This window comes from Palaemon carinicauda, chromosome 31 (assembly GCF_036898095.1).
Source record: "Palaemon carinicauda isolate YSFRI2023 chromosome 31, ASM3689809v2, whole genome shotgun sequence".
Classification (NCBI taxonomy): Eukaryota; Metazoa; Arthropoda; class Malacostraca; order Decapoda; family Palaemonidae; genus Palaemon; species Palaemon carinicauda.
The window spans coordinates 30,822,939-30,845,558 of NC_090755.1; the positions used below are offsets into that span (position 1 = coordinate 30,822,939).

A 22,620-nucleotide genomic window follows, 5' to 3' on the forward strand; every position below is an offset into this window, starting at 1 on the left:
TCACCATATTTTCAGAAAGTTATTTTTGCATATCGATTAAAGAAAATAATAATAATTTATTACTGCTAATGAAGCCGTTATGATACTTATGTCAATTCTGAGGGGGTGAATTTTTGGAGCCAGTTAAACTTTGGGAGATATTACATTGGTAAAGTAATTTTCAATCAAGATTTTTGCTTTCATCAAAATAATATGTTAAATGACAAGAAATACTATTGGTATTACAGGTACTCCTCATTTAGCAACCTCTCGTTTAATGATAATGCAATGTACGACGGTTTTTTTGAGCGGTCTGGTATTTGTTTAGGGACAATCTCCATAAGTTATGATGCAAAAGAATTAGTCATAGGTTTTTATTACCTGTACATGTGTATTAAACCATGTTTTGTATTTTATATTTATGTACAGTACTATAAGAGTACATGTGAAAAAGACAGAGAAAGAGCAAACATTAATGGCTACAATTCATACAAACAATGACAAATAATAAGCTTTATAAACACTGCATAAAAACTGTTGTAAGCAATAACATTTTGAATAAGTTAAGAAATTACATTTACAATACTTTTTTTATTATTTAAGTGTGCGCATACCCTTACCCTTGATAGCACCAGCTTGCAAGTACCAATTAACAAACAACCGAATAAAAAAAACTACTGTACAATTGTTGGTTAAAATGATCACCAAAATTGATAAAAGAAAAGTACAACAATACTTCAATGGAGCACAAGTAATCCCAAAAATCATGATTTATTTTTACTTAATTTTGTAAATTTAATGTACAAAATTTTGTTAAAACTAGTGATCAGCTTATGAAATCAAATGACTTGTTTCAAGCCATACCTACTGTCCAGAATGTATAGTGTAGAGGCAGATACAGATTTCAGAGAGAGAGAGAGAGAGAGAGAGAGAGAGAGAGAGAGAGAGAGTGTGTGTGAGTGTGTGTGTGTGTGTGTACGAGGTGGAAAATTAGGGCAAATATTAATGAATTTCTGTCCTTTCTGTTCTAAAAGACGACTGGTGAATTACAAAGCCATCAGCGTATAGTTTAGCCTTCGCTATATCCTTAAAAGTCCAAAACAAATTAAATAAAAGCAAAATGTTTTCCCTAAGCACGTCGCCAAACACAGAAACTATAGTTTTCTCTATGTTTCATCGTCAATCATGACAAACAAACGAAAGTATACACATCTGTGTATAGGTTGGCTTTTGCAGCAACAGATATCATACCATGTATCAGTTATATAATGATGATGTTTTTACTGATATTCTTGTAGTGACTCTATCCTTAGCAATTCAAAATAAATAAAATAAAGGTTTTTTATATCGCGTTTTTTTTCTAAACGCGCCACCTAAAATGGAAACCACTGTTTTGTTTACTTTTCATTGCCGATCATTACAAAGAAACGAACGCATTCACACATCCAAGTGCTAACTATTGATACTAAGAGCTTTTAGTAAAAATTATGTAATTACAAATATTTTACTGACCATTTGGATTGAGTTTGGTCAACTATAACTAACTACTGCTAATGACAGCATGATAATTCATGACAACTTTATAATCTTGTGATTGTTCTAAACTGTTACAAAATGATATTTTCACAATAAAATGAATTTTTGAACATACTTACCCGGTGGTTATATAAATATAGCTTTAGTCCCTGACGTCCGGCAGAAATTCAAAATTCGCTGCAATTACAGATTGAGTAGCCAGGTGTACCACCAGCGCCCTCTCTCGCAAGGTACCTGGAACCATTCCATGATTCCTCAGATCTTCCATGCCCATAGGTCTCTAGAGGGGAGAAGGGAGGGAGTTAGATTTTATATAACCACCGGGTAAGTATGTTCAAAAATTTATTTGTATTATGAAAATATCATTTTTAAACACAAGACTTACCCGGTGGTTATATAAGTATAGCTGATTGACACCTTTTGTGGAGGGTCAGAGACAGCCAACATTGTTGGAATTTTACTTAAGAGTTAATAAACAAGCTTAAGGTTTCGTACGTGATAAGGAAGCTGACTTCAATGATTCTCTGCCTCATTATGTCCGCTTTCCTTATGAGATCCAGCGATCCACCCAGGGGGCTGAAGACCTCTAGGAGCTGTCAAACCAGTGTAAATACCTCTATGTTGACAGGACCTCCTCCAATACCCTTGTTCCGGGCGCTCTCAAGGAACAAAATTGACCATCTGACTAAAATCAATGATTGCGGAAGCCTGACGACCAATCTCCACAAACAACCATAAAAATACAAAAGTTCCAAGAGAAGAAAAAGGGTACTAGGACCCCCCTACTGCATTCACTGCTACGAATGGTCCCAGAGTGTAGCAGTCCTCATAAAGAGTCTGGACACGTTTCAAGTAATGTGAGGCGAACACAGATTTACTCCTCCAAAAGGTTGTGTCCATAATGCTCTGCAAAGAACGATTCTGCTTGAAAGCTACAAAAGTTGCTACAGCTCTAACTTCATGCGTCTTCACTTTCAGCAGTTTGAGGTCTGCCTCACCACAATGTGAGTGAGCCTCTCTTATCAAGAGCCTGATAAAAAATGATAGGGCGTTTTTTGACATCGGTAACGAGGGCTTCTTGACCGAACACCAAAGAGCTTCTGACTTGCCTCGTAATTCTTGAGTTCTGTCCAGATAGAACTTCAGTGCTCTTACAGGGCACAGGACCTTCTCCAATTCTTCACCAACTACATCGGAAAGGTTCGCAATCTCGAAAGACTTAGGCCATGGATGAGAAGGGTGTTCGTTCTTGGCCAGGAATCCAAGTTGCAAGGAGCAGATAGCTTTGCTGTTTCTGAAGCAAATATTCTTGCTAAAAGCATGAACCTCACCAACTCTCTTAGCAGTCGCCAGACTAACCAAGAACAGAGTCTTCAAAGTGAGATCTTTAAAAGAAGTCCAGTGTAAGGGCTCAATCCTGTCACTCATAAGGAACTTCAAGACAACATCCAGATTCCAGGCTGGTGATTCCTGTTGTCGCTCCTTAGATGTCTCAAAGGATTTGAGAAGATCCTGTAGGTCTTTATTACTAGAGAGGTCCAAGTTTCTGTGCCTGAAGACGGCCACTAACATACTCCTGTACCCCTTGATGGTAGAGGAAGAAAACTTGCATTTTCTTCTAAGGTCTAACAGGAAGTCAGCAATCTGAGTCAAAGAGGTACTGGATGAGGAAACAGAGTTGACTCTGCACCATTCTCTAAAAACCTCCCTCTAGGACTGGTAAACCTTGATGGTAGAAGTCCTCCTTGCTCTAGCGATAGCCCTAGCTGCCTCCTTCAAAAATCCTCTAGCTTTTGTGAGTTTTTTGATGGTCTGAAGGCAGTTATATGTAGAGCTTGGAGGTTTTGATGGTGCCTTTCCAAGTGTGGTTGTTTGAGTAGGTCTACTCTTAATGGAAGGCTTCTCGGGATGTCCACCATCCATTGTAGTACCTCTGTGAACCATTCTCTTGATGGCCAAAAGGGAGCCACTAGAGTCACCCTGGTTCCCTCGTGTGACACAAACTTTTGCAACACCTTGTACAGAACCTTGAATGGGGGGAACACGTACATGTCCAGGTGAGACCAATCCAGCAGGAAAGGATCTATGTGGACCGCTTCGAGATCTGGAACTGGGGAGCAGTATGTCTCCAGCCTTTTCGTTTTCGAGGTTGCGAACAGGTCTATGGACGGACGACCCCAAATCCGCCATGGTTTCTTGCAGACCTCTTGATGCAATGTCCATTCTGTGGACAGAACTTGATTTCTCCTGATGAGGCTGTCTGCCATCACGTTCTTTTCTCCTTGGATGAACCTTGTAAGAAGGGTTACATTCCTCTCCTTTGCCCAAACGAGAAGAACCTTTGCAGTCTCGTAAAGGAACCTCGAGTGAGTTCTGCCTTGTTTGGCTATGTAGGCTAATGCTGTAGTGTTGTCGGCGTTGACCTGCACTACTTTGTTCAATACCGACCCTTCGGAACCTTTGAGGGCCAACAGGACTGCTAACAGCTCCTTCTGGTTGATGCGGAGGCTCTCCTGATCTCTTGTCCACAGACCCGAGATCTCCAACTTGCCCAGTGTTGCTCCCCACCCCGAGTCCGAGGCATCGGAACACAACACAAGGTCTGGGCTCTTTTGTTCCAGTGAGAGACCTTCCTGAAGTTTGCCCAGATTGTTCCACCACTGGAGGTAACTTCTTACTGGTTCCGTAAGGGGAATGCTTCCCGTCTCTAGGCTCTTTTCCTTGTCCCAATGATGATTGAGGTGGAATTAAAGAGGACAGAGATTCAGTCTTCCCAGGGAAACAAACTGCTCCAGCAAGGAGAGGGTTCCCAGCAGACTCATCCACTCTCTCACAGAACATATTCTTTTCTCTAGAAAAATACGAAGTTTCAGGAGGGCTTGTTCTATCCTTGAGGGTGACGGAAAAGCCCGAAAAGCTAAACTCCGAATCTCCATCTACAAATACAGTAAAGGATCTTCTGGGATGGAATCAGTTGGGACTTTTCTGTGTTTGCAAGAAGACCCAGTTCTTCTGACAATCTCAATGTCATTTGCAGATCCTCCAGACAGCGATTGAAGGAATGAGCTCTGAGTAGCCAGTCGTCCAGATACAGGGAGGCTCTGATGCCTCTTGAGTGCAGAATGCTCGCAACATTTAACATAAGCTTCGTGAAAATTAGAGGAGCGGTGCTGAGGCCAAAACACAAGGCCCGAAACTGGAAGACTTCCCTCCTGTAAACAAACCTCAGGTAACACTTGAAACTCGGATGAATGGGGATATGAAAGTAAGCGTCCCGGAGGTCTAAAGAGACCATCCAGTCGCCCTTTCTTACTTCTGCTAGCACAGTCTTTGATGTCTCCATGGAGAACTTTGTCTTCTGGACGAAGTTGTTGAGGGCACTTACATCCAGGACTGGTCTCCATCCCCCCCCAGTTCTTGGGAACCAGGAATAGGCGATTGTAGAACCCTGGTGACCGCAAGTCTCGCACCCTCTCTACGGCCTTCTTCTCCAACAAGAGAGACATTTGGAGATGCATAGCCTGCCTCTTTGACTCCTCTTTGTATCTGGGAGAGAGATCTACCGGATCTAAAACTAAAGGAGGTTTCAGTGTGAAAGGAATCTTGTATCCCTCCATCAGTACAAGAACTGGCCAAGGGTCTGCTCCCCTTTTCTCTCATGCTCGCCAGAAGTTGTTCAGTCTGGCTCCTACTGCTGTCTGAAGGCGAAAGCAGTCAGACTCTGCTTTGCCCAGGTCTGGAACCTCTCCTCCTTGCTCTCCTCCCGTTGGGTCTGGAACTACCCCTACTGATGGACTTCCCTCGAAAAGGCTGTGAAAACTGAGGGAATGGAGTTTCTTCTTTCTGTTTGCGGCTAGTAAAGGGAGTTTGTTGGACCTTCCTTGCAGTCTTTGAGACTAAATCTTGAGCGGCATTTTGGGTGAAAGCGTAAGCAACCTCTTTCACTAACTCCTGAGGAAACAGAGAGGGAGAAAGAGGTGCATACAGCAACTCAGACTTCTGAAAGGGTGTGACCCCCATAGAAAGAAAAGAACACATCTGTGCTCTTTTCTTAAGAACCCCAGCCGAGAATAGGGCTGCCAACTCATTAGAGCTGTCTCTAATGGCTTTATCCATACATGACATGATGTGGATCATACCATCAGTGTCAGTATCCTTAAGGGTTGAAACTTTCTTCCCCAAGGCTCCCAGAGTCCAATCCAGAAAGTTGAAAACCTCGAAGGCTCTGAAGACGCCTTTAAGAAGATGATCGAGTTCAGAAGTAGACCATAGAATCTTGATCCATATCATGGCCGACCGACGAGGAGAGTCTACTAGGCTTGAAAAGTCTCCCTGGGCAGAGGCAGGAACTCCCAAGCCGAGAACTTCTCCCGTCTCATACCACACGCTTGACCTGGAGGCTAATCTAGCTGGAGGAAAAGAGAAGGCTATCTTGCCTTGGTCTTTTTTGGACTGCATCCAGTCACCCAACATCCTTAAGGCTCTCTTAGATGACCGAGAGAGAACCATCTTAGAAAATAAAGATTCCTTCGCTGCCTTCCCTAGGGTAAACTCCGGAGGGGGGTAACGCGAGCAACAGGAACAAAATCATCTGGAAATTCTTCCGTAAAAACTTTCATAATCCTCTTAAGATCAACTGAATGATGAAGGGTCTTAGGCTCTTCTCCCTCCGAGAATTCCTCTAAAAGCTTAGCCTTGGAAAGGTGATCATCAATCTCTTCCTCCGATAAAACTCTAGCTGAAGTAGAGACGTCTTGCATAACTAGAGGTAACTCCTTACGGGCCTGACTTCTGTCAGCCACAGGTGCAGGGTCAACACGTCAACGCTCGACGCTCAGAAAGGAGTCGTTCGCGATCATTACGATCGGAACTAAGGCGTCCGCGGTCTTGACGCTCGATACGACTGGTGTCATCATGACGTCCGAGGCTCTTACGCTCGGCGTCACGTCCGACTGCTTGGCGTTAACGTTCTACTTGCCGCTCGACGTCATGTTTAACTTGATGCTCGGCGCCACGTTTAGATACTTGGCGATCAATGTCACGCCTGGACGCTTGACGCTCAGCGTCACGCCTGGACGCTTGACGCTCGGCGTCACGCCTGGACGCTTGACGCTCGGCGTCACGCCTGGACGCTTGACGCTCGGCGTCACGCCTGGACGCTTGACGCTCGGCGTCACGCCTGGACGCTTGACGCTCGGCGTCACGCCTGGACGCTTGACGCTCGGCGTCACGCCTGGACGCTTGACGCTCGGCGTCACGCCTGGACGCTCGACGCTCGGCGTCACGCCTGGACGCTTGACGCTCGGCGTCACGCCTGGACGCTTGACGCTCGGCGTCACGCCTGGACGCTTGACGCTCGGCGTCACGCCTGGACGCTTGACGCTCGGCGTCACGCCTGGACACTTGACGTTTAGTGTCTAGTGGATCAGAGTCTCGACGTTTCACAGAAACCTTATCACCTCGTTCAGCGCCATGTTTAACTGCTTGACGCTTGGAAAGCTGTCCATCGTCAAGCGCCTCTTGACTAACCGCCTTTCGACGCTTAGCGTCAAGTTGCAAGGTTTCCTGACGCTCGGGATCTTGGCGAGCCACTCTCTTGTTGTCCGTAGGTTGATATGTATGCATAAAAGAAGAGAGTTGCTGCTGCATATCTTGCAGCATACTCCAATTTTGGTCAACTTGTGGTAAAGTAGGAGAAGTTACTTCAACCACAAACTCGCCTTTTTCGTCGCTCATGTAACACGCCGAGTGTCCAGAAGACGATAACCAGTCTGACGGTGGCGGCGGAGCATAAACTAAAGTGATACCAGACTCAGGTATTTGATCTGCAACAGGCTGGACTTGACGTTTGTCAGAATCAGACATCCTATCAGGACGTTTACCAGGAGAACCTTCTTCAGAAGAAGGAAAATGCTCCGGACTGCTCCAGTGGCTACAACCAGGCGTGACACTGATCTACTGCATCCATTTTTCTCGTAAGAGGTCTGGAAGCTTGACGCCAGCCCCTGCTGTGCGCTGCATCATCCGAAGATGAGGTAAACACTTTAACCTCACCTTTCCCATGGTGAGGGCGAGCGTCCCGTGAAGCGTCAACAGGTACGCTCGAGGGGACGTCTGCTCGAGTGATAACGCCTCTTGTTCCCTTTCGCTGATCGACATTCCTTCTCCCTGGGGTTGGGGAGCTTGGAAGAGGTCTAAGGCTAGGTGAACGACAGGTCCGAGCAGACGCACCCTCCACTGCACTAAACACATTAACCGCACTATTCGCACTAACACTTTTTAATTGATCAACATCGGACATAAGTTGGTCCCTGCCCGCAGCCAGCGATTCAACCCTAATGCCCAGGGCTTGAAATAGCGACCATCATGTCCTTTAGCGTAGGCTCAGCGGTAACAGTAGTGGGATCTGAAACTACCACTACAGGGGAAGGATTAGGTTCAATGATACGGGAAGAGGAAAATTCTCTAGAACGAGAAGAACTTCGTCTAATTCTGTCTCTCTGAAGTTTACGAGTGTAGCGGTCAAATTCCAGCCACTCACTCTCAGACAAGAAAACACATTCGTCACACCGATCCCCCAACTCACATACCTTACCCCTACATTTAACACAAATTGAGTGGGGATCAACAGAGGCTTTAGGAAGCCGGGTCTTACAACCTTTCACGCACTTTCTATATGCGGGAGAAGGGTCAGCCATTATGAATATTTAAAAAGAGAGATCAAAACGAGCAAGGGTCAAAATAATCAAAATCAATAAAGGTTCAAGAAAATCCAAAAGCAAATCCAAACAAGCGAAAGCCAATAACCAAATTAGTAGTACATCACCAAAGATAACTGCAAAAATCCAGGTTAAATAACGAGTGAATATCCAACAATGGCGGCAGGGAAGATCTGAGGAATCATGGAATGGTTCCAGGTACCTCGCGAGAGAGGGTGCTGGTGGTACACCTGGCTACTCAATCTGCGATTGCCGCGAGTTTTGAATTTCTGCCGGACGTCAGGGACTAAAGCTATATTTATATAACCACCGGGTAAGTCTTGTGCTTAAAAAGGTAATTGTACATTCCATTTCCAAAATATTTTTCCTAACTTCAGTTCTAAGTCAGTTTAATTTCTTATCAATTTGTATCCACATTAGTTATGGAACCACCAACAAAAAGAAGAAAGTACGAGGTTAGTTTTAAACTAAAAGTAAAACATGCAGCCAAGGAATCGAATAATTGTGCTGCTGCTAGAATGTTCAATGTGATAGCAAGATTGGAGGGAGTGAAGATAATTTTAATCATCAGGAATTTTTAATGAAAAATTAATCTTATGCTAAACTAAAAGTTATCACTTCCATCATTAACACTACCATTAAAATTATCAAATAGTTAAAGAGAGATAAAGGTTGCTGAGAAGGTTTGGTTACCTTTATTATCGGTTATCGCACCGAGGCCTAGGTTGGCCTACCAATAAATATCGCTTGGAATTCAAGGTGTGATTTTCCTATTGGTTGTATAAGATGACACCCAATTTTCAGGGGTGAATTCTAGGATTTCAGGGTTATTCTATATATGAAAATATACGGTAATTATAAATAAGCTTTCAACAAACTGTGGTAAGCGAAAGCATATAGATAAAGAAATATATATCTTATCAGAGGTTTGAAATAAACTATAGAAATATTTGAAAGAAATAAACTGTAACTATCGGTCGTTAAAACTCACCTGAAATTATTAAGAAAATAAGTACAAATATATTTAAATGAAATAAATTCTACAAAAATCAATTTAAACTTATTTTTTGGTTTATATACAATATGTTATCATGGCACCCCCAAAGGTGCCATGTCTCCACAGATCACAGTCCTGCTCTCCAAACTCCTCCCCCTTACACTCTGTCTCTCTTGCATTCCCCTTCTCCGATTTATTACCAATTATTTTAGCCTATCCCTACCAACGTTTGCTCATTCATAAGGTGAATTAATTTTACTGATTTTATAACAATATTATTCTAATTCCCTTTAATTTATTATTAAGCTTTTTATTCAAGATGTCACCCCAGTTGCACCTTCCCCTTCCCATAATTCACCACTCTCATCCCTTTCACCCTTCACACAACTTCAACATACCACCCACATGTCTCAATTTTTGTTTTTATCATAAACTGTTTATTTTTTTTTTTAATCCCTGCACATTAGCCAAGGTTTTTGCCTCCTTCACTGCTCATTCCCTCACTCTGCAGTTGCTCACTGTCCTCGGGCCTCTCTGCCCAGAGCATCCCAACTCCATTGCCTCCCACTATACAGATCATCACACACTACCCTCACATGGTGGGAAACCTTCATATACCTTAATTCACTATATATTTCACTCATATTTCACCACTCCTATTCCAAAAGGACAATGCTTCTCTGGGCTAACACTTCCTTATAACTATGAGACCTCTTTCCTGTCATTAAAATCGAGCTCCCCTCTTACATATTTTTTATTCATTGTGAGTGCGTGCATTAACATTGTGTGTGTAATAGAAAATAATGGTGTATGAGCGTGGAGGGCCCTCATTCATGTGTCATGGTTAGGATGAGAGGAAACCTTTATACAGAAAACATGCCTTAAATTTTGCCTTACTTTATATAGAAGCAGAGAGAGAGGAAGAAAGACAGAAAGAGAGGGGGTAAGGACGTGGAGGAGCTACTATACATATAAATGTAAAATACAAAAATGAGGGAACTATATAGGTATTTTGTATTTAAATTTATTAATACCCATTCTGAGCTCTAACTTTTTGGTAAATCTTTATTTCTAGATGTAAAGTCAAATTTTAAATTCAGTACTGTTCTGAATAGAAGTGATGGAGCAAAGTGACCTGAGTGAGAAGGGAGGATTCTGTTTCAAAACTAGCAAAAATATTTCAGAGGAAATTTCTTAAAAAAAAATAGTTTGGCAAGTGACACAAGAGGACAAAAATTCTTGATCATGCAAAAAATACATTAAAAAAAATCCAAATATTCTTGAATTCTTTGCAGTAATCTTGAGATTAAAATCAACAAAGCAAAAATTATTTTATATACAGAGATTGAAATTATCAGGAAGCTTTAGATGAGAAAATGTTAAGAGTAAAAAATTAAATATTAATAAACAAAGAATCAATACTTTATATACATACAGCATCTTGATCTTCCTGCCAAGATCTTTGCTCCTCTTCATCCATATCATCTGCAGGTTGTAAGCAAAAGTCACTCAAGTCTGAAAGATCTGATGATACTGCACATGCTTGCCCAGATTGGTCACTGTTTACAGAGGTATTCAAATCTCCTTCCCTGTAAAGAAAAACATATACGATTGTGAACAAATTTCTACTATCAAAGGAGCAATTTCTTTAAAGTTTTCTTTCAAATTTTTACAACCGAAATGCCAAATATAGATTACTGTAGTTTGTTTAATACAAAGACTCTTCTACATACAGTTCCCAGTTTCATCCATTATATTGAATAAAACAGAATAGGGAGCCACATGAAAGTCTCCACTTTTATAGCCTTTGCTCACATCCCCCGCTGCTCAGAACTTAACTTTTTCCCGTTCTCCGCAGTAATTGTACCAACATCACCTATAGTTATCTCATGAAAATCTTTAACAGTGTTTTTCATAAGTTATGACTGCTCATTTTTTACTGATTTGTGATCTCTATTTTTAACATCAAGTTAACAGTATACAGAAGCATCTAAACAATGGCCCCAAGGAGCTGACAACCAAGGAGCTGTTGGAGTTACATGGGGAGCAGTAACAAAGCTACTGTAGTGGGGGAAATTTCATTGGAGGAGAAGAGCAATGAAGAAATGTGGAAAACCCTGAAAAATTTTGTAGAATCACATCACCCACATATGACTAAGGCAGAGCGAGCAGTGAATCTATTTATGGACAATGCAACGTCTCATTTCCATACAAATTAAACAAACATTGACCAAAATCCAAGACCATTGCATCCAAGACTTCGCCAGTGTCATCTAATGTATAGCAATACTGGGGGACTGCATGTCAATATTCAAGACTTTACCATTGGTTTCAGACAGTATTGAAATTCTTTTATACTCATAAACTTTGGTTTCCCAAATGAAGCTCGCATATGTCCTTATTCCAAGCTTTAAGAAACCAATAATTTTGAAACAGGATACCATTCCTATGGCAAGGAAAATGGTGGTGTATATTAGGACTGAGTACCCTGCTTCTCAGAAGTTCTGCTTTGAATCTGGATGTCAAGATATTCCTTTAAATTTTAGGTGTGATTCTTGATTGCAGATTTACTTTAAAGAAACACATTTGGTCCATTTCTTCTTCTATTGCACAAAATATTTGCTTATTGAGAAAGTCTATACAGATTTTTGGTAATCAATCTATTCTGAAGACATGTTTTAATTACATTATTCTGTCTCTTTTTGAGTATTGTTCTCCTGTCTGATCTTCAGCTACTGATTCGCATCTTGATTTGTTGGACAAAATTTTGCTGTCTCCTAAATTTCCTATTCCTGATCTTGATATTAATCTCTGGCACTGCTGTTCAGTTACTTTTTTATGCATGTTGCATAAGATTCTTCATAATTCTGAACATTCTTTGCATTCACATTTTCCCAGACTGTACCATCCTGTACATAGTACTTGGTATGAAATTAGTCTTGCCTTCTTCATCCTAAGGCTCAATACTACACAAAATTCTAGAAGTTTTATTCCAGCTGTGACCAGATTGTGGAATGATCTTCCTAATCGGGTAGTTGAATTGGTGGAACTTCAGAAGTTCATAGTTGCAGCATAAGCTTTTATTTTGACCAAGCTAAAATGAGTCTTCCTAGTTTATATATGACATATCCATTTAAAATTAGTTACTGGTCTTAGGATATTTCATATTCTTTATTCATTAACTTTCATTTAGTTTATTTATTTCCTTTCCTCACTGGGCTATTGTTTCCTGTTGGAGACCTTGGGCTTATAGCATCCTGCTTTTCTAACTGGTGTTATAGCTTAGCTAGTAACGTGTTTAAGGCTATGGCTAACGGTATGTCTGATCATTTTTTGGTGGAAGGAAAATTAGTTGGAGCAAAAGAGTGGGGGGATGTAAAAGGGAGCTAGTGAGGGTTGAAGAGTTAATAAAACCTGAGGTAAAAAGTGAATATCAAGAAAGGTTGAAAATGGCATATGACAGAGTGAAAGTGAGAGAAACTGGTAATTTAGAGGAGGAGCGGAAGTTAGTAAAAGAAAATTTTCTTGGGATTGCAAGGGATGTGTAGCAAGAAGTTTGTTACAGGCAGCATGAGGAAGGGTAGTGAATGATGGAATGAAGGAGTGAAAGTAAAAGTGGAAGAGAAAAAGAGGGCATTTGAAGAATGGCTGCAGAGTAATAGTGTAGAGAAGTATGAAAGATATAGAGCAAATATTGTGGAAGTAAAGCACAAGGTAACTGAAGCAAAGAGGGTGGCTGACCTGAGGTGGGGTCAGGGATTGGGTTGTTCATATGAAGAGAATAAGTAGTTTAGGAAAGAAGTGAAGAGAATAAGGAAGGCTAGTTCGAGAATTGAAGAGACAGTGAAAGATGGAAATAGAAGGTTGTTCAAAGGAGAGGAGGCAAGGAAAAGGTGGGCACAATATTTTGAAAGTTTACTGAATGTTGAGGATAATAGGGAGGCAGATATAATTGCTGTTGCAGGTTTTGAGGTGCCAGTGACGGGAGATGAGAATGAGAGAGAGATAATAAGAGAGGAAGTGAGAGCACTAGATGAAATGAGAGTAGGAAAAGCACCTGGTATGGATGGTGTGAGAGCTGAGATGTTGAAGGAAGGGGGTGTGACTGTACTTGAATGGTTGGTGAGATTGTTTAATATGTGTTTTGTGTTGTCAATGGTACCAGTGGATTGGCTTTGTGCATGTATTGTACCATTATATAAGAGTAAGGGAGATGTGCATGAGTGTTGTAATTCTAGGGGTATTAGTTTGTTGAGTGGGTTTGGAAAAGTGTATGGTAGAGTACTGCTTAATAGGATTAAGGATAAACCAGACAATGCAATCTTAGAAGTACAGGGTGGTTTTAGAAGAGGTAGGGGATGTATGCATCAGATTTTCTAGTTAGGTAGATATGTGAGAAATATTTAGCAAAAGATAAGGAGGTGTATGTTGGGTTTATGGATTTGGAGAAAGCGTATGATAGAGTTGATAGGGAAGCGATGTGGAATGTGATGAGGTTATATGCAATTGGTAGAAGGTTATTGCAAGCAGTGAAAAGTTTCTACAAAGGTAGTAAAGCATGTGATAGGGTAGGAAATGAAGTGAGCGATTGGTTTCCAGTGAGAATGGGGCTGAGACAGGGATGTGTGATGTCACCATGGTTGTTTAACTTGTTATGATGATGGAGTGGTGAGAGAGGTGAATGCTCGAGTGCTTGTACGAGGATTAAAACTGATAGACGAGAATGATCACGAATGGGAGGTAAATCAGTTGTTGTTTGCAGATTATACTATACTGGTTGCAGACTCGGAAGAGAAGCTTGGCCGATTAGTGACAGAATTTGGAAGGGTATGTGAGAGAAGTGAGAGAAGGAAGTTGAAGTTAATGTGGGTAAGAGTAAGGTTATGAGATGTACGAGAAGGGAAGGTGGTGCGAGGTTGAATGTCATGTTGAATGGAGAGTTACTTGAGGAGGTGGATCAGTTTAAGTACTTGGGGTCTGTTGCAGCAAATGGTGGAGTGGAAGCAGATGTACGTCAGAGAGTGAATGAAGGATGCAAAGTGTTGGGAGCAGTGAAGGGAGTGGTAAAGAATAGAGGGTTGGGCATGAATGTAAAGAGAGGTCTGTATGAGAAAGTGATTGTACCAACTGTGATGTATGGATCGGAGTTGTGGGGAATGAAAGTGACGGAGACAAAAATTGAATGTGTTTGAGATGAAGTGTCTGAGGAGTATTGCTGGTGTATCTCGAGTAGATAGGGTTAGGAACGAAGTAGTGAGGATGAGAACGGGTGTAAGAAATGAGTTAGCAACTAGAGTGGATATGAATATGTTGAGGTGGTTTGGCCATGTTGAGAGAATGGAAAATGGCTGTCTGCTAAAGGTGATGAATGCAAGAGTTGATGGGAGAAGTACAAGAGGAAGGCCAAGGTTTGGGTGGATGGATGGAGTGAAGAAAGCTCTGGGTGATAGTAAGATACATGTGAGAGAGGCAAGAGAGCGTGCTAGAATTATGAATGAATGGCAAGCGATTGTGACACAGTTCCGGTAGGCCCTGCTGCTTCTTCCAGTCGCCTTGGATGACCGCGGAAAATAGCAGCAGTAGGGGATTCAGCGTTATGAAGGTTCATCTGTGGTGGATAACGGGGGACGGTGGGCTGTGACACCCCAGCCGAACTCGGTTGAGTCCCTCGTGAGGTTGGGAGGAGAGGTTCCTTTTTTTTTTATTCATTTGATGTCGGCTACTCCACAAAAATTGGGGGAAGTGCCTTGGTATATGGATATGGTAATTATGATAATAATAATAACACTCGCCAGTGAAGACATGTAAACTTGATTCTTGCATTTGATGTAGGTATCCAGTGCAATGTTTTTCTTTTCTTCAGTTTCTTATTTAAAGGGCTAATGATGGATCCATCCTTATGATGGCCTTATTGTGGAAACTTAGTGCCCCTTAAGTTGCCTAGTTGAAAGAGACATTTGCCGATTCCCTTACAATCTTTTGTCCTTCTTGATGTAGTGAATGGTAGATTCATTGATGCCATAATGGTGGCCTACATCTGCATAGTTCTCCATTAATGGTAGATTCATTGATGCCCTAATGGTGGCCTATATCTGCATAGTTCTCCATGAAATGTTATTTTCATTAGTAAAATAAATTTTTGAATATACTTACCCGATGATCATGTAGCTGTCAACTCCGTTGCCCGACAGAAATCTACGGTCGGGATACGCCAGCGATCGCTATCCAGGTGGGGGTGTACTCAACAGCGCCATCTGTGGTCAGGTACTCAAGTACTTCTTGTCAACAAGAACTCAATTTTCTCCTCGGTCCACTGGTTCTCTATGGGGAGGAAGGGCGGGTTCTTTAATTCATGATCATCGGGTAAGTATATTCAAAAATTTATTTTACTAATGAAAATAACATTTTTCAATATTAATCTTACCCGATGATCATGTAGCTGATTCACACCCAGGGTGGTGGGTGGAGACCAGCATACATGTTAACAAAGAAGCTAAGTATCCCGTATTTCATTTTATTAGTTATTCAAAAATAACATAAAATAAATAAGTACCTGGTAAGGAAGTCGACTTGAACCATTACTCTGCCTTTATTAAGTACGTCTTCCTTACTGAGCATAGCGGTCCTCTTAGGATGCTGAACGACTCTTAGGTGCTGAAGTATAAAGGGCTGCAACCCATACTAAAGGACCTCATCACAACCTCTAACCTCGGCGCTTCTCAAGAAAGAATTGACCACCCGCCAAATCAACAAGGATGCGGAAGGCTTCTTAGCCGACCGTACAACCCATAAAAAGTATTCAAGAGAAAGGTTAAAAAGGTTATGGGATTATGGGAATGTAGTGGCTGAGCCCTCACCTACTACTGCACTCGCTGTTACGAATGGTCCCAGGGTGTAGCAGTTCTCGTAAAGAGACTGGACATCTTTGAGATAGAATGATGCGAACACTGACTTGCTTCTCCAATAGGTTGCATCCATAACACTCTGCAGAGAACGGTTCTGTTTGAAGGCCACTGAAGTAGCCACAGCTCTCACTTCATGTGTCCTTACCTTCAGCAAAGCAAGGTCTTCTTCCTTCAGATGAGAATGTGCTTCCCTAATCAGAAGCCTGATGTAGTAAGAAACTGCGTTCTTAGACATTGGAAGAGAAGGCTTCTTGATAGCACACCATAAGGCTTCTGATTGTCCTCGTAAAGGTTTTGACCTTTTTAGATAGTACCTAAGAGCTCTAACTGGGCAAAGTACTCTCTCCAGTTCGTTCCCCACCAAGTTGGACAGGCTTGGGATCTCGAAGACTTAGGCCAAGGACGTGAAGGAAGCTCGTTTTTAGCCAAAAACCGAGCTGCAAGGAACATGTAGCCGTTTCAGATGTGAAAACTATGTTCCTGCTGAAGGCGTGGATCTCACTTACTCTTTTAGCTGTTGCCAAGCACACGAGGAAAAGAGTTTTTAATGTGAGGTCCTTAAAAGAGGCTGATTGGAGAGGTTCAAATCTTGATGACATAAGGAACCTTAGGACCACGTCTAGATTCCAGCCTGGAGTGGACAACCGACGTTCCTTTGAGGTCTCAAAAGACCTAAGGAGGTCCTGTAGATCTTTGTTGGTGGAAAGATCCAAGCCTCTGTGGCGGAAAACCGCTGCCAACATACTTCTGTAACCCTTGATCGTAGGAGCTGAAAGGGATCTTACGTTCCTTAGATGTAACAGGAAGTCAGCAATCTGGGTTACAGTGGTACTGGTTGAGGAAACTGCATTGGCCTTGCACCAGCTTCGGAAGACTTCCCATTTAGACTGATAGACTCTGAGAGTGGATGTCCTCCTTGCTCTGGCAATCGTTCTGGCTGCCTCCTTCGAAAAGCCTCTAGCTCTTGAGAGTCTTTCGATAGTCTGAAGGCAGTCAGACGAAGAGCGTGGAGGTTTGGGTGTACCTTCTTTACGTGAGGTTGACGTAGAAGGTCCACTCTTAGAGGAAGAGTCCTGGGAACGTCGACCAGCCATTGCAGTACCTCTGTGAACCATTCTCTCGCGGGCCAGAGGGGAGCAACCAAACGTCAGCCGTGTCCCTTTGTGAGAGGCGAACTTCTGAAGTACCCTGTTGACAATCTTGAACGGCGGGAATGCATACAGGTCGAGATGGGACCAATCCAGCAGAAAAGCATCCACGTGAACTGCTGCTGGGTCTGGAATCGGAGAACAATACAACGGGAGCCTCTTGGTCATCGAGGTAGCGAACAGATCTATGGTTGGCTGACCCCACAGGGCCCAAAGTCTGCTGCAAACATTCTTGTGAAGGGTCCACTCTGTGGGGATGACCTGACCCTTCCGGCTGAGGCGATTTGCCATGACATTCATATCGCCCTGAATGAACCTCGTTACCAGCGTGAGCTTTCGATCTTTTGACCAGATGAGGAGGTCCCTTGCGATCTCGAACAACTTCCTCGAATGAGTCCCTCCCTGCTTGGAGATGTAAGCCAAGGCTGTGGTGTTGTCGGAGTTCACCTCCACCACCTTGTTTAGCTGGAGGGACTTGAAGTTTATCAAGGCCAGATGAACCGCCAACAACTCCTTGCAATTGATGTGAAGTGTCCTTTGCTCCTGATTCCATGTTCCCGAGCATTCCTGTCCGTCCAATGTCGCACCCCAGCCCGTGTCTGATGCGTCCGAGAAGAGACGGCGGTCGGGGGTCTGAACAGCCAAAGGTAGAACTTCCTTGAGAAGAAAGCTGTTCTTCCACCACGTTAGAGTAGACCTCATCTCTTCGGAAACAGGAACTGAGACCGTCTCTAGCGTCATGTCCTTTATCCAGTGAGCAGCTAGATGATACTGAAGGGGGCGGAGGTGGAGTCTCCCTAACTCGATGAACAGGGCCAGCGATGAAAGTGTCCCTGTTAGACTCATCCACTGCCTGACTGAGCATCGGTTCCTTCTCAGCATGCTCTGGATGCATTCTAGGGCTTGGTTGATCCTTGGGGCCGACGGAAAAGCCCGAAAAGCTCGACTCTGAATCTCCATACCCAGGTAGACAATGGTCTGGGATGGGACGAGCTGGGACTTCTCTAAATTGACCAGGAGGCCCAGTTCCTTGGTCAGATCCATAGTCCATCTGAGATTCTCCAGACAGCGACGACTTGTGGGAGCTCTTAAAAGCCAGTCGTCTGACGGAGCCGGACACAAGATCATGGTACTGCTGCACAGTCTGTGAACTGTCAACCATGGGGAAGCGAGGAAGTACAGCGACAACCCGAAACTGTCTAGACTGTCTGGGTAGTACAGACAACTCCTTATCGGGTTGCTGAGGTTGCCGCACTGCGTCACAACAAGTCACCTCTGCTGGTTGTTGAACGTCTTCCCAGTGACACACTGACTCCGTAAAAAAAATCCTCTATCAAGGACTAAGCTTGGACTGCATGTCTTGCAACAAAGCTCAAGGTCTATGGGAGCAGGTGTGGCAACAGACGGGGTTAGCGACTGAAGCGGAACCATTTACCCTCCCTGGAAGCATGTTATGCTTAAATAAAAGTCCATAGGAGGCTAAGCAGCTTAAGGCTCCTCTCCAAATGACAGAGTCCTCAAGGGAATATCAGAAGGAGGGAGAACAGCACTTTCTCATCTACAGGAACCATATCCGAGAAAAGCTAGGTTCTCTCAGTGAGGGTTTCACTGGTGCAAAAGCAGCAGACCAGAAGGCAACGTTATGAAAAATCTTGCAAAAGAAAAAAATGTGTGGAAAATGAGGGAAATAAAATGTAAGATAGAAAATGCAGAACAAAAGATTATACAGTCGAAAGAAAATGAAAAAAGGGACTTAGAAGAAAGGACACTTCAAAATATAAAAAGAAACCCCAAAGTACTTTACTCCTATGCAAAAAAGATGAATAAAAGGAGAATAGAAATAGGCCCTCTAAGAATTGAAGGACGGCTAACGAATGAAAAAAAGGAAATATGCAACATATTAGCAGAAAAATATAAGAGTGAGTTCACGCCAAGAATTGCGAATGAGAATAATGAAACAGAAATGAGAGAAGAAAATGTTGAATATCTAACGGATATAGATATTAATGAAGCAGATATTGTCACGGCTATAAACGAAATTAAAAATGGATCGGCAGCCGGACCAGATGGAGTTCCAGCGATTTTGTTAAAAAAAACTGCAAACACTATCGCGAAGCCACTTGCAATACTGCTAAGACAGAGTATAGATATGAGCGAGATATATGTTAAACATAAATTAGCTTATATAACCCCTATCTTCAAAAGTGGATCAAGACTAGAGGCAAGCAATTATAGACCTGTTAGTCTAACATCACATATTATGAAAGTGTATGAGAGGGTAATAAAAAAGAAAATAATGAACCATTTGGTCAAAAATAATTTGTTTAATATGGGTCAACACGGTTTCGTACCTGGAAAAAGTACACAGACCCAACTGATAGCTCACTATGAAAACATATACAATAATATGATAAATGAAAAAGACACAGATGTGATCTATCTAGATTTTGCAAAAGCCTTTGACAAGGTAGACCATAACATATTGGAGAAAAAAATGAGAAAGCATAATATTGTGGGAAAGATAGGAAAATGGGTAAAAGAATTCCTGCAAAACAGAAAACAGATAGTGGTTGCAAATGACGAGAAATCAGATGAAGCCCAGGTAATATCTGGTGTGCCCCAAGGTACGGTATTAGCTGCACTGCTATTTGTTATTATGATCTCAGACATAGACTGTGATGTTGAAAACTCCGTAGTGAGAAGTTTCGCCGATGACACAAGAATAAGTAGAGAAATTACTTGTGATGAAGATAGGAACTCACTACAAAGAGATCTAAACAAAATATATGAATGGGCGGAGATAAATAGGATGGTATTTAACTCCGATAAATTCGAATCAATAAATTATGGAAACAGAGAAGGAATGGTTTATGCATACAAGGGACCTAATAATGAGACAATCACAAACAAGGAAGCAATTAAAGACCTTGGTGTAATTTTAAATAGGAATATGTTATGCAACGACCAAATAGCAACACTGTTGGCTAAATGTAAAGCAAAAATGGGAATGTTATTCAGACACTTTAAAACAAGAAAAGCTGAACACATGATTATGCTTTACAAAACTTATGTGCGTAGTACACTCGAGTACTGCAATGTGATATGGTACCCACACTACCAAAAGGATATTGCGCAAATAGAGAGTGTACAAAGGTCCTATACTGCTAGAATAGAAGAAGTTAAGGACCTTGATTACTGGGAAAGACTGCAATTTTTAAAACTATACAGTCTAGAAAGGAGAAGAGAACGCTACATGATAATACAAGCATGGAAGCAAATAGAAGGAATTGCTGAAAACATCATGGAGCTTAAAGTACCAGAAAGAGCAAGCCGAGGTAGATTAATAGTACCAAAAAGCATTCCAGGTAAACTGAGAAATGCGCACAGGACATTAATCCACTACGCATCAGCATCGATAATGCAGCGACTATTTAATGTGCTGCCAGCTCATCTAAGAAACATATCAGGAGTGAGCGTAGATGCGTTTAAAAATCAGCTCGATAAATACCTAAGATGCATCCCAGACCATCCAAGACTGGAAGATGCAAAATACACCGGAAGATGTATTAGCAACTCTCTGGTGGATATACGAGGTGCCTCACACTGAGGGACCTGGGGGAACCCAAACAAAAAATAAGGCATAAGGCACGTAAGACAGTCTGTGAACTGTCAAAAACTGAACTGTCAACCACAACAGGAGCGTGAGGACATACAGCACTGGTGTATAAGTAGCAGACCAGAAGGCAACGTCATGTAACTGTATGACAGTTTGTGAGTTGGCAACAACCAAAGTTGTGTGGGGAAGCCTCAACTCCTGACTGACTAGTTTGCTGCTGGCGAGTGGCGGAAACCACAGTGTGTTGCGGAGGCTGACACACCGTGTCAAAACACGGCAGCTTGTGGTAGCTCACGCACGGCAACGGAGTGCTCTGTGTGTGGGAGTCATCATACATCTGGCAGGGTTGACTTGTGCATGGGTGGAGGAGCTCTCACAACAAGAGTGTGAGAGCAGGAAGCCATGCCGGGCGCACAACCGTGGGAGGTGTAGGCCCACGGGTGCATCGTCAACCTTCTCCGCAGTCGGAGTGTGGGAGCTGGCAACAACAAAAGCAGAGTGCTGGAGCGTGGGAGGGGCTGCGGTGGGTTGAGGAGCATGCGGTATGGTATGCGGAGCATGCTGTAAGGTATGCGGCTCATGCTGCATGGTATGCGGAGCATGCTGTAAGGTATGCAGAGCATGCTGCATGGTATGCGGAGCATGCTGCATGGTATGCGGAGCATGCTGTAAGGTATGCAGAGCATGCTGCATGGGCTGCGGAGAATGCCGCATAGTGCTGGAACCCGGCAGCTCTACAGAACCTTCCCACTGCTGATGCGGTAGCTCACGCATGTTAGCAGATGGTGCAGCAAGAACATGCGTCTGGCAGGGTGGACTGCGCATCGGTGGTGGAGCTCTCACAGGTGGAGGGTGGGAGCAGGCAGCCGCAGTATCTGCTGAGCGCACAACCTCGGCGGGTTGTAGGTTAACAGGTGCATTGTCAACCTTCCAGCATGATACTCCTGCATGAAGGAGCAAGCTGAGACTGTATAGTCTGCAGCATGGACCACTAGGGTCTATGAAAGACAACAACAAACGGAGTTACTGTCCGTTGTGACTGAGGGTCTAAAACCGCTGGTGCGGCAACAGACGGAGTTACTGCCTGTTGCGGTACCACCTTGCCTCTCTTGAGAGGTGTGCAGTTGTCGTACTGCAGCAAGTCCGAACTGACCCAGTGGCTACACCTAGGCCGTTGGACTTGCGCGGAAGGGACCGACTAGCACTTAAAAGCTGCAAGATTTGGTCCATGGTTTCTGCGAGAAACCTCTTCCGCAGACGAGGAATAAATGGGCTCTCTCGTCTTTGTGTGGGTGGGGTGATCACGTCGGCAACGTGTGTAGATACACCCGAAACCACGGAGGGAAACGTCTGTTCGTTGATCAAGGCCTGTGGAACCCATAAGTCCTTCGACATTACTTCTCCCCTGGGCTTGGGAGCTTGTAAGAGGTATCGGACTAGGTGAACAACTGGCACGAACAGACGAACCCTCGAACGCAACACTGAAACACTTTGCGCATATCACTTTATCACTTTTGATTTTCTGTTTGCACTTATTTCACTGAACTCGAAACTTTAAGTGGTTTGTACCTGAAACACGCAATCCTATCCTTCATTAAAAGGTAGTAATTGCGAAAACAGTATTACAATGTAACAGAAAAACATAATGAAAGATAAAGAATTCAGTGACTGGAAAAGAGACTAAACACTAGATCAAATAAACTACGTTTAAAATCTCTCA

General features: G+C 42.9%; 1 protein-coding gene across 3 annotated transcripts in view; it reads right to left on the minus strand.

Annotated features, from left to right (window-relative positions):
- Positions 1-22,620, minus strand: part of LOC137624378 (coiled-coil domain-containing protein 50) — a 127,653-nt gene that overhangs the window by 33,280 nt on the left and 71,753 nt on the right. For all 3 annotated transcript variants that reach the window (XM_068355098.1, XM_068355099.1, XM_068355100.1), the window contains exon 6: positions 10,667-10,820. In XM_068355098.1, coding sequence (XP_068211199.1) covers positions 10,667-10,820 — 154 coding nt within the window. The remainder of the gene's footprint in view (positions 1-10,666; positions 10,821-22,620) is intronic.